This window comes from Balaenoptera acutorostrata, chromosome 14 (genome assembly GCF_949987535.1).
Source record: "Balaenoptera acutorostrata chromosome 14, mBalAcu1.1, whole genome shotgun sequence".
Taxonomy (NCBI): domain Eukaryota; kingdom Metazoa; phylum Chordata; class Mammalia; order Artiodactyla; family Balaenopteridae; genus Balaenoptera; species Balaenoptera acutorostrata.
In genome coordinates this window covers 42,655,400-42,667,611 of record NC_080077.1, presented here as the reverse complement: position 1 = coordinate 42,667,611, position 12,212 = coordinate 42,655,400, and the positions used below count along the sequence as shown (strand labels likewise).

The window sequence follows — 12,212 nt, the reverse complement described above, 5'->3', positions numbered from 1 at the left end:
TAAAAAGGTGTTTCCATTCAACTAATATTTACTGGGTGCTATTATGGGTGAGGCCCAGGGCTACGGCTCCGGTGGACGAATACAGGGGAAGCTCTTTCTCCTGCTCTTAACGTGACAGTCCTGTAACAGATTCATGACTCTGAAGAACCAACATCACAGAGATTCTGTACTCTCAGAGTAAGCGAAAACAGAAGTACTTCTTACCTCTGCTGTGGCTTTATCTTATTACTGATAGAACACTTAATAAATCATAATTTTTATTCACTGTAACTGCTAAAGCAGCTTTCAACAGTAGTTAATAAATCATCTTCATTTTTATGCTCCTCCAATTAGCTGCCCACCCCACCTGCTTTTTTTTTTTTTTTTTAAGCTAAGTTCTTCGTCACACATTCTGAGTTAAGCAAGCCCTAGGAGGATTAAATAATGAAGACTAACCAAAATGCTTAATACGAGTGAACGTATACAATGTATGAAACACATGCCAATTATAAAATACGTTTTTGACTACATAAAGTTCCTTTTACACTTACCAAGAATGCCTTATAAAATTGACTCAGGCTAACTCCTGAAATCACAACATGGACGGTGAGGCACTTCTAATCATGAGATGAAAACTTGTAGTTGACTAGATACGTTATGACAATCAACACTGCTAGTTGACTACAAAAATAACATGTCTCAGAGAACAGCATCCTAAATATTCTAAAATGACTATCATCTCAAACCACAATTTATAAAAATAATATAGTACATTTATGTCAATCATTATTCACCATGTTAATGCAGTCTCAAAGCCAAATTTAAACAGTTCTGGCATTTGGCAGACTTTTATGAACTAACCAAGGTCAGAATATAAATACATTTTGAAATGTGCAGCTCCTCACTATCTTAAAAAAGCATGACTGAAAACACGTTTATTTGGAGTTAGCCAAAAAAAAAAAAAAAAAGCCTAAACTTCCTAAATAAATCATGCTTTTCTTTTATTCTAAAATAAAATACCTTAGACAAAATGCACATTTATCCTATTTAAGACACCAAAGGCCTCTAATATACAAAAGATCAGCCTGCCCCTTCAAACGTACACATGTATATTGCTTTGAAACCTTACTGACAATTTCCTTTTGGTTAATTTTTCTTCTTTAAGAATTCAGCTTTGTCAGACTTGCCATTTTCTGGCACCACTAAAAAAAAACAAAAAAAAACCACTTCTGAAATTCTATTTGGACCATTTCTGAGCTTCAACTATGATCTTAAAGTATTAGGAAGCCATCCTGATGAATTCTAAAAAAGAAGATTCCATCCCTCCTTTCCCAGATCTTCAGAGAGGCCAACATCTTCCTCAAATATGTGATGCAAAAACCCAACGTTTACAATGAAGATGAGCTGATGGAAGCTGGTGGGCTGCGTCTTGGCTGAGGGAAAGCAGGCTGTTCCAACATGCTTGGTAGGTACTCCTATCAATAAAGGGCACTTATAATCCTAGGGGTCCAGCCCAGGGAAGAGGCAAATTTTGCTGCTGTTTTTAGTAGACAACGCTGTCCACTGCCTTTCAGGACTTTGCCCCCTTTAGGAGCCATGTGCCTGATAGATCCATCTTCTCTGACACCCCACTTCTTAGTCTCCAAGCTCTGCCTTCATCCCAATCCTGCTTCTTTAAAAGCCTCCTTGTTCTATACAATTCAGAGTGAGGAAATCCAACTAGTCACCCAACACAGGAGAAAATGCTGCTCAAAGAAAGGTAAATTAAATAAACAAGATACTGTTTCATCACCCATGAAACTTATAGAGTCAAGACTAGGTTCATTACATTACAGGTGGAAGTATACATTGTTTTTGGAAAGTCATCCCTCAAAATGTACTACGATCCTTTGACTTATTCATTTCCTCTACTAGGAATTTAAGGGGAAATCCTACTCATGGGGTTGGGGGTGGCAATGAAAAATGAGCTGGAATCTTAATGGACAAAGGTGTTTATCTCAGCATTTTAAAATAAAAACAAAAAACTGGAAATAATCTAAATGTTCAGGTCCAAGGGGATGGTTAAATAAACTATGATGCTTCTGTTTCATATACTATGCTACCATAAAATTACACTAAAAGAAAATGAAAAAAAAAAAACATGTATACATAGTGTGGTTATAACTGGGGGAAAAAATAACCTATATGTTGGGGCAGGAAGTGTTGACACTGCTTGTGACTGAGTGATTGAACTGTGAAGGATTTTTTTTTTTCTTTTTTCTACTCTTGTGTACTTTCAAAATGTTCTTTCCTAAGCAAGTGTTACTTTATAATGAAATAACACAGTGAAAGATACTTGCTTCTTTTACAAACCCATTCTCGCCCTTGTTAAGATAAATCTCAAAGTATAATAATTTCTGCTGGGCAACTTTAGCGATATTGTTTTAATAGCAGCCTTTAAGAAGCAATACATCAACAAAAGGGAGGCACTGATGGTGAAATTTCAGGCAGCTGGGAATGAGATTTTGAGACTAGGTACACACCCCGTGCTGCCTTCATCCTTCCACAGGTCTGTCCTTTTGTTCTGCGCCCCAACAGACAGACATACAGTGAGGAAACACAACCTTTTAGTAGTTGCAGCACGTATTCTTGTGAAAGAGGAACGAGAGTCAATCACGGCTCAAACATCAGCTCAGGGAAGCTGGACATGGCCACCCCCAGCGTGGACCATGAGCCCTGGACTCCTATCTCTGGACCCTCTTGTCCCTTAGAAGAATCAAGTGCTCTTCATAGGACTCTGAAAAGACCTTTCCAGGACCTCCCTGGCGGTCCAGTGGTTAAGACTCCAAGCTTCCACTGCGGGGCCGGGGGGGAGGGGGGCGGGTTCGATCCCTGGTCAGGGAACTAAGATGCCTCAAGCCACACAGCTGGGCCCCCCAAAAAGATCTTTCCATGAAAAAGGATTTGGCAGATATGAGGATTCCAGCAATAGCTCATGGTCTTTGGATGGCCCAAGTTCATGTCTCAACCACAATCATTCACAGGCCCATGTACATCATTATTACTGCACCTTTTCTCATAAACTCCTGGCCTAGGCAAGTGTTGCAACAAAGATTGTTTCAGTGTGTAGTGTGCGCTGTATTATTAAGCCGCCCCTGCAGAGCTCGGCACCCTGCACCAGGTTTTTATCTCCTCACTTCCAGTCCTTCTCTCATACTAAGCACCCTCACACTAGGCACTGGAGACAGGACAATCCAATGGGAGACCCACATATATAAATACATAAAAAAGTATTTATATAATACTTAATATAAAAATAGAAAGTTAATATAAATGTCAATAATATTAACAAATCAAAGGTAATATAATATGACCTGCGTGTCACTGTATGAAAGGATGTAGAACAAGAGTGACCAGAGAGTACAGGAGCAAATGAGGGACTGGGCCTTTGATAAGCTTAAGAGCGAGGGAGACAAACGGACTGCAGTAAAAAGGAAGTGAGGCGACATTTCAGTTATGAAAGTCAACTAAATAACAAAGGCTACGTGGGCTTTTTAATTTCATTATCTCTGTTCTGGATTATCTGCAGCTCTGCTGGGCTCTAATGTACCTAAAGCAACTGCCGGAGTATTCATGACAGGAATGAGGGCTGTGACTTTTCAATGCTCTTAAGTCTTAATCTCATTTGGTTTTCTTTCAAGTACCTAATGATCACAGAAGTCTTTATCAGGACTCCGTGTGTGGGGCGGTGGGGGGGGGGGGGGTGCGGGTAGTGCTGCTGCATTCTGCAGAGCAAACGAACTAGCCAGGGTTGCTTTCCTTCTAGGACGGTCTCAGTGGGCTTCTTGCTGCTGGCCTGCTACTCAGGGCTGAGGAGGAGAGAGGGCCAGGCCAGCCAGCCTCCAAAGCGTATGTTCTCATTAGAGACAAGATGTCACAGGCGAAGCCGGGGCCTGAGAGCTAAGAGGCAGTTTCCAGCTCTGTAGGTAGTGCACTGGGGGAATCTCAGGAGGAAGTCACAGCTCACAGGGCCCTGTTTCTCATATGTAAAATGAGTACCGGGGTTAAGCATCTCTGAGGTCCTTCTGGGCCTGATACCTTAATAAATCTAAGTTCAAAGCTCTCAAAAAAGGCCAAAATCTGTGAGTTACGAAGTACAGCTGATTTATGTGAATTTTGACTACCAGGTGACAGACTGAGCTCTGATTATAGAATTGATCACAATTACATAAATTTTTGCTAAATCTAAAATAATTTTCTTCTCACTTCTTAAAAACATTCATCCAAAGACAAAACAGGTTAAAATGCATTTTACTTAATCCCTCTTTTTCTCTATTTTGGGGAACAATTTCAATGCTTAAGGAGGTAACTCAAGAAATGTGATCATTCTGAGAAGATGGTACTTCAGGAACAAGCACATCTGACTGTGAGAAAGAGACTAATTCTTTAACACATATTTTGAAGTACAGAAGCTGGAAAAGTATGTAATTTTAAGGATAGCAAAAGTTTTTTGGAATTTGGCAGGAATGTGAGAAAATCAAGAGTTGACAGTAGCACAGTAAAATCATAGCTGTCTGGAATGATCATCCTGAACTGGAAATGTATCCCTTTAAGCAAACCTAATTTAAACTGTTTTTGATAACTCTTTGAAACGTGATTACCCACTTCCCTGATGTATTAAACAGTATCTGAAACAATGTAATCTCGGCTTGATGGCTTTAGGTAGTGATTAGCAACAGTAATAACAGCAAGCAACATTTACTATACACTCCCTGCATACCTGATACCATTCTAAGTGCTTTGTGTGGATGATCACATTTAAACTTTCCAATCCAACAAAGTGGGTACTTTTATTACCTCCATTTTACAAATGACAAAACTGAAGCTCTGACAGATTAAGCAATTTGCTTAAGGTCACAAAACTAGTAAATGGAAGAGGCCACATTCAGACCCAAGTCACCTGACTCCCAAAACAAGCCCTTCTCACCACACCATGTTGTTACAAATGAATGGAGCAGGGGCAGGTAAAAGCATCCAGAGAATCTCCAGGACCTACTTGGGTGAAGAGAACTATGTGCTCCTATAATGAAGAGACCACAGATTGGTGTGATTTTTAAATGTATGTCTGCTTTTTTTTTTTAAATGTAAGTATAGTTGCTGTACCATATTATGTAAGTTACAGATGTATAGTACAGTGATTAAAGGTTATACTCCATTTATTGTTATTATAAAATACTGGCTATATTCCCATGTTACACAATATCCCCTTGCAGCTTATTTTATACCTAATGGTTTGTACCTCTTATTCCCCTATCCCTATATTGCCCCCCTCCGCTTTCTCTCTCCCCACTGGTAACCAATAGTTTGTTCTCTATATCTTTGAGTCTGCTTCATTTTTGTTATACTCGCTAGTCTGTCATATTTCATGGATTCCACAGATAAGTGATATCATTAAATATATGTCCACTTTGAAAAACACATACTCCTTCAGATTAGCTTTCCATTCTTCTGTTACGCATTGCACAATGTCCGAAGAGCATGTACATTTATAGTTTGAAAGAGCTCCTCGACGTTGGCCCACACCTTTTCTTTTTTTCTCCCTATTTCTCCCCCATCTCTCTTTGTAAAGAATGACCAATTGAATGATTACTAATGCCTCTGTTTCCTGCAGATATCTTTATAAGGAGAAAAAGATGTCATCAAATTTTCCCTGGGTCACTTTAAAAAGAAGAGGCCTTCTGAATTATGCCCCTAGTTTTTTTTTTTTAATTACTACAGTTAATGTAACTTAACTAATACGAGGTCAAAGTTATAATACTGCAGGATTGTACATGTTTTGTACTCACTTGACATTAGTGTCTGCAAATAATAAATATAGGCAGTCAATTTATATACCTCTTTGGCATTTTACTTAGGAGACAAGCCGTGTCAGGATAACAAGCAACATTCATTCAGGATTGGGTTTCTATTCTCAACTCTACCGCTAACTAGCAAAGTGATTTCCAGAACAATCTTTGTCTCAGTTGCCTCTATTGTAGCTATCTCTGAAGTGTCATTCAGATACAATATTTTATGGCTTAGAGCATATGTTTACTTTTAAAAATCAGAGAGTTATAATTTTTATGGCATATTTTTGGTAACAGAAAAAAATTTTTGCAGACTTTGTATAAAGGATCTTTAAACATATTTAGTAGTAAAGGGTGGGGGACTAGAGGTAGTTCAATTATTTAACACTAAACAAGGTACTAGACAAAGAACACTGAGGGAAAAGTCAAGACTTAGGTTCCCCAAAGAAAGAATCTCTTCCTTAAGCTACCAAACACTGGCTTCTCCTGTACCATTTCTGCCTACTTAGGGAAAAGGCATGTCATAGTATCCCTGGAGCCCACAGGGGGGCTGCTCCTATTTTGACCAACCAAAACTTACCTTTGACAAACACATACATTTTTGTGGTTTTGTAGGTTATAAAGAACTTAAAAGGCCACAGGTTCTCTACTGGGTTATGAGGTATAAGCAGGGTCCAGTGCAGTGCTGATCTACCCATGTATATTTAGCCCTCACACTGATCTGTTGGGTTTCCTCCCCTCTGACCTTGAGACACATGCTTTAAACGCTCTCTAATAAAGAATTTGTATTACCATAGCTTATTAAATAATTTAATACAAATAAGTTAACTAAGCTGAAGTCCAACAAATTCAGATCTCATCCAAAGACACTTTTTACACATGAGAAATATTAGCATAAATTTCTCAAAGTGGTTTAGATTATTAGCTCACCTAAGAGATGCAGATGCATTTACTCAAAAATACATTTTTTTAACCTCTTTTCCACAGCCTAAACTAGGTTCTAGGTCCTATATAGAGTTCCTTTATATGAATGTTAAGAACGTTAAGTTACCCAATATGAGGAAGACAGAATACTCCTCCCAGACAAATTATCAATAGCTTACAGAAAATTAAGTTGAGCATAACTGATTATCCATTAACAATCTTCTCCTGCTTTTGTATATTAATGTTCAACAGTCAGCATCTACTCTAATACATACACTGTTGAAACCTTAATTTATTTATTTACTTGTTAAAGAGAGAAGCCTTTTACAAACTCTCCATGACCTACCTGCTCTGGGAAAGGTCCGAAAAGTGGGGAAATCTTGCATTTGCCCATGTTCAATGTCCAGTGTGTTTCAGAACAGGGTGAGCAGAACAGGCAAGGTAACCCAAGGACATCTAAGCTCCTTCAGAGTCAGGTCTTCAAACTGTGGTCTTTATTATTTTGCAAATATTATTTTCCACCCTACTACCCACACAAATAAGTTAAGTTTCAAAGTAAAAATGCTTTGTTTTCATATGTCAAGGTAGATTATTCCTATGTCTGACCTTTAATAAAATGCAAATAGCTTTAATAAAAGGGTCAATCGTCAGTAGTTAACGTAAATTATAAACTCAAGAACAATCTAAGGCTAGTAGTGTAAGGCATAAAAATATATATTCACCATTAGCCATCAATATGAAAATTTTCTTTCAACTTTTTATTACATAAATAGTTCTGGAAATAAAAACTAAAGCCTGTTTGGAGAAACCTAGGGAAGATAACTGTGACCCTACAGCTAACTGGTCTGAGAGCCTTACCTGATAGGCCCAAAGCTGGCTGTCAGCCTCCCCACTCCCACCCCATGTAGACTGGTAGGGGTTCCAGTCTGAGAAGGGAGGAATCCCACTGATAATTTGATAATTAGGGCTCTAATCCTAAAGGACAGCGCAGGCTCTTTGTAGTGACCCCCCCAGCAAAAGCTTCCTGATTTTAAAAAAGAGTTGGGGTAGAAGGAAAAATGGACTACTTTTCTAAAAATGCCGTGGTGCTCTTCAACTTCTGTGCTTCATTTGTCTACCAGTGTTTTTTAAAGTTAAAGACCACTTGAGCACAATTTTTAAAAGATCAATCTCGTGAGAATATGCACTATGTGTGTATTGTAAATTTCAGGGAAATCCCAGAGTTAATTTATTTACAAAGTATTCATGGGGTGGGGGACTGTCTTCATTTCGGCTTTAAGTTTTACATCAAATGTTTACCATCCATCAGATATCAGTACTGGGAAGCACGTAGCACCTTTTTGTGATGGGTGCTAGGCAATAAATATCCTATTTGAAATGAGAAAGTGTTTCCCCTTAGCACAAATTTGTTAAAAATTTACCACGGTACCAGTAACACAGCTGTGTTGGCAATATAAAAATAGCATTGGCTGTCTTTAAACCAAATTTACAAAATGAAAGTTTGGCTCAAATATTATAGTCCAAGCTCCCAACACGTTAGACTTGCTTATACCTTCTAAATTTTACCCATAAAACTGTTAGTACATTCAGGTGTGATAGAGAACCTAAGTATATGAAGAGAACTAGAAAATACAGGAACAATAAAAATCAAGATCAAGGCAAAGATCCGTTGGTCCATGACAAGGCATACATGGTGGTACCTGAACTGAATCTAAATGTGTAAAGTCCAGAGCCTTATTCACAGCAGGCAACCACTCTTTCCTCCCTAAAACTGAACATTTACAGTGTACTTTCAGAATAGCATGAGTAACTTTTTTTTTTTTTTTTGGTTTACGAAGGAACACATCTGCTTGAACTAATCTGATGAAAATCCATAATCCATTTCTTCCCGTTAGCCTTTGACTAAATACTGAAGCTAATCATGCTGGCTTCCCCGCCCCCCGGGTTCTCAGGGCAACATGAAATTTTAAAGAACCCATTTAGTTCAACCACTTTATGCAAGACTGGGCAGTTTCAAAACGTCTAGGTGCGAAGATGTTAGCACCACATGGACATAGAAGGCTACATAAATTTCCTTCACGTGGTTAATTAAGACCTTCTGATCTAGAGATATAGATAACATGGATCTAATAAGGACAGATATGCATACTGTCAATATGCTATCCCGAATTGACTGCTACTGTCTTAGTGCTTCTGCTCTAAATGCACTTTTAATCACTACTGGTCAGTGCCGATAGCTTTTTCACATTCATGCATCTTTAGCATTTAAAATAATTTCCTGGGACAGCTGTGATCTGCACTAACTGGCAGCGCATAGGAATTTAGAGGCATGAAACGTGTGAATTACATTGCTTCAAACTTAAGAGAAACATAGGCAGATACAAATTTGGGGCTAAATTATCTATGGGTTTTGGTTGGCTATTTTCAAGGAGCCTGAGAGATGAAGAGGAGAGGGAGATGGGTGGTGAAAGCAGAGCCTTTTTTCCACCTTCCTGGTTTTGCAGCACTGACAGGATTCCATGGAGAAGGGAAACTGCTAGACAGAAGTTGTCACAGGGAGTAAACTCCAACCCTCCCCCCCACCACCGAAGTCTAGGAGGGTTCTATGCCTGAGGAAGGGTCTCAAAGCAGAAAGGCTGATGGGCTGTGGAAGAAGCTACTTGCACAGGAGGGATGAATCAAGGCATTCTGCCTAGGGTAAACTGAAAGGCACCCAAATCCACTTTAACTTGCTCAATTACAGCTTAACCAAATTCATCTGGTCTTTATACTAAAATCAGAAATCCTACAACAACCAAGCTGCCTCCATTCTAGAGGCACTTAAGCTAAGTACCTCTTCACAACCTCAAAATTCTTTTTACTCTGAAAATTGGGGGGATCAGGAAGCTTCCTTTCCTGATTACCTGCCCGATGTCAAAACACAAAATTTATTTTCAGAGACTCTGTGAACCTTAAAAAATGGCAAATATATTACTTCCATTCATAATGTATTTTAGAAATTGGAATCAAGATTTGAGATGAAATGCTTTTAATATGGTTCCTGCAGCTCTTGGATTGTGTAAAAAACCAGGCTGGCATAGTTTCACAGGGGAGAGTAGCTGTAAAAGGAGGCATGTCCACAGAGAGCCTGGTGACAAGAGGAAGTCCGGGCTTCAAGTCCTGACTCAATCACTAACTGGTTCTGGGGCTCTGGGCCCTTCAACTTTCATCTTTAAAATGACAGTCCTAAATGATTTGTAAGGTCCTCTTCAGCTTTAAGCTAGGCATGAACTAACCACATGTTACAAGTTCTAACTGAAAATTACAGGAAAGAAATTATGAAAGACTTATCAAAGTCCATGTTTGTCCTAGATGAAGTTTGTCATCATTGTGCTGCTGTGGAGGAAAACCTGTTGCATCACATGGAATACTCTTTTTCTGACTACACCCGAAATGCAAGGGGCGGTAGGCTGGCTTTTTACATTTTTCATTTTTTGAAAAGTAAACAACAGTGTGCCCCCTATGATAGGAAGTTCTAGAGTTTCACCTTTATAGTCTGTAAGTACACACAGGATGCCACCTGGCAGAACGGGGCCACATGACCCAACGCCCGGTGTGCTGGCTTGCTGTTAGAACATTTCTATCGTGCGTGATTGACGCTTCGCGTTTACATGCAAGCTTCATTTCAAAGCCACGTCCAAGCCTCATTAGAAGGCTGTTTGGAACCTTCACTGTCACTGTTCTCAGGGACGATTAACCATGTATCAGGCAGTGAAAGAGGAGGTTTGCACAGCACCTGCCCATGTATTTAATACCTACCTCGTGTGGCTTATGCTCACCGGAGCATGCAAGTTAAGAACAACGGGATTCAACCTCATCATAATTGGTCCCATCTACTTCGACACTGAAATGGAAACCAAAGAGCCTTTGACACTGCACCTGGTCTAAGTGGAAAACGATGTCTCCCCACACTGTAATGTTACCGTCATGTCCCCCTACACTGTAATGTTAAAGTCTTAAAGAGTTTCAAAGGTTTGTCGTTTCTCCCAGAAAAACACCGCGGGCCCGCAGGGATTTCTAGCCGGGTGCACTCACCTCTTTGATCTTCTCCCTTTTCTCGCGGATGGCGGCGTCGGCCGGCTCCCGGTCAATCGCCCCAACGAGGGGTGCTAAGTCCACTGGGGGCAGCATCTTGAACCCCACCCTGTTACTCAGCTGGTCCTGGGCCACCTTCTCCTTCTCCATCAGGATGTCTCTTTGGATCTCCTCGGGCAGCTTCTGCAGGGTCTCCTTGGCTTCCCTCAGAGCCCGCTCGTGGTTTTCACGGATCCTGGCCAAGTTGTCCTCCACGGCGGCCGCGGGGTCCCCGGGCGCGCCCTCCTCGCCGCGCCGGGCTCGCCCATCTGCCGCGTCCTCGGCGCGCGCCCCGGGCCCGGGCTTGCGGTCGGCGGGCGGCTGCAGGGCGGGGCTGGAGTGGAACAGGACCCCGCTGAGCAGCTTGGAAGAGTCGGGCAGGAAGAAGATCGCCCCGAAGCAGAGCGTGATGAAGGCGCTGAACACCAACAGCAGCACGAACTTCTCCGTCAGGCGGAAGGCGGCGGGGCCGGACCCCTTCCTGCCGCCGCCGAGTCCCCCACCCAGGCCGCCGCCCAGGCCGCTGCCCGCGGGACTACTGAAGAGCGGCAACAGGCCCCCCGCCGGCATCGCTCCCGCTGCCGCCTGGCTGCCCGCTGTCCAGTGGCCTTGCGCCGCGCCGCTCAGCAGCCAAACTTCGCCGCCGCCCGGCGTCAGCGGCTGCGGGGCTGGGTTCTGCGCATCCAGGCCGCCCAAACCCCCCGCCTGGGCTGCAGGTATCCCTTGGGGAGACAACTCCCCTCCGAGTCTTCTCCCCGGGGCGGCTCCTTTGGCAAACAGGCGCGACAGTGCGCTCGCTGCAGCCCCTGCGGGGAGAAAAACAGTAAAACGTAGTAACTACGATGATGGTGATAAAGTTTCCACCGGTCTCCGCCCTCCGACGGCCGCGAGAGCCGCCAGGACAGCTCCCCCTGCACGGAGTCCGGAGTCCGGCTCCCGGCACCGCCCTCGGAGCCCACACTTTGGACTTGGGGTGAAGTTTGCAGGTCTCGGGGGCAGGCTGTACCGTGCACACCTGGAGCAGAGCCACGCGCGGGCACCTCCTGGAGAGGGCAGCGCACCTCCGCGCCGCAGAGGCGCAGCGTGGGTGGGGGGCTCGTCAACTTCGCCCGCTCCTCATCCCGAAGCTCGGACTAGCTGTGTCTCCGCTTCCCAGTTGGCGGGTGCGCGTGCAGCCCGGCCGCCCCGCAGCGCTGGTCGCCGCTCAGCTGGGCTAGCGCGCCGACCTGCGGGCGAGCAGGAGCGAGCGGGGCAGCACGAAGCCCTCCGCCGCCGCTCCGCGAGCACTAACACCACTGCCGGTCTCGGGGCGGTCGGAAACGAGGGCGGTGACGCGGCCCGAGAGTGATGGTGCGGCCGGGCCAATCACGC

At 42.9% G+C, this 12,212-nt stretch overlaps 1 protein-coding gene across 2 annotated transcripts in view; it reads right to left on the bottom strand.

Annotated features, from left to right (window-relative positions):
* Positions 1–11,996, bottom strand: part of MAN1A1 (mannosidase alpha class 1A member 1) — a 168,344-nt gene extending 156,348 nt beyond the window's left edge. Inside the window, exons 1-2 of one of the 2 annotated variants that reach the window (XM_007190772.3) lie at positions 11,857–11,996; positions 10,803–11,647 (exon numbers count right to left, since the gene is read on the bottom strand). In XM_007190772.3, the coding sequence (XP_007190834.2) occupies positions 10,803–11,411 (609 nt within the window). In that variant the 5' untranslated portion in view covers positions 11,412–11,647; positions 11,857–11,996. Of the gene's footprint in view, positions 1–10,802; positions 11,648–11,847 lie in introns of both variants that reach the window. The other variant, XM_057528107.1, reaches the window with a different exon arrangement.
* Positions 11,997–12,212: the final 216 nt, after the last annotated feature.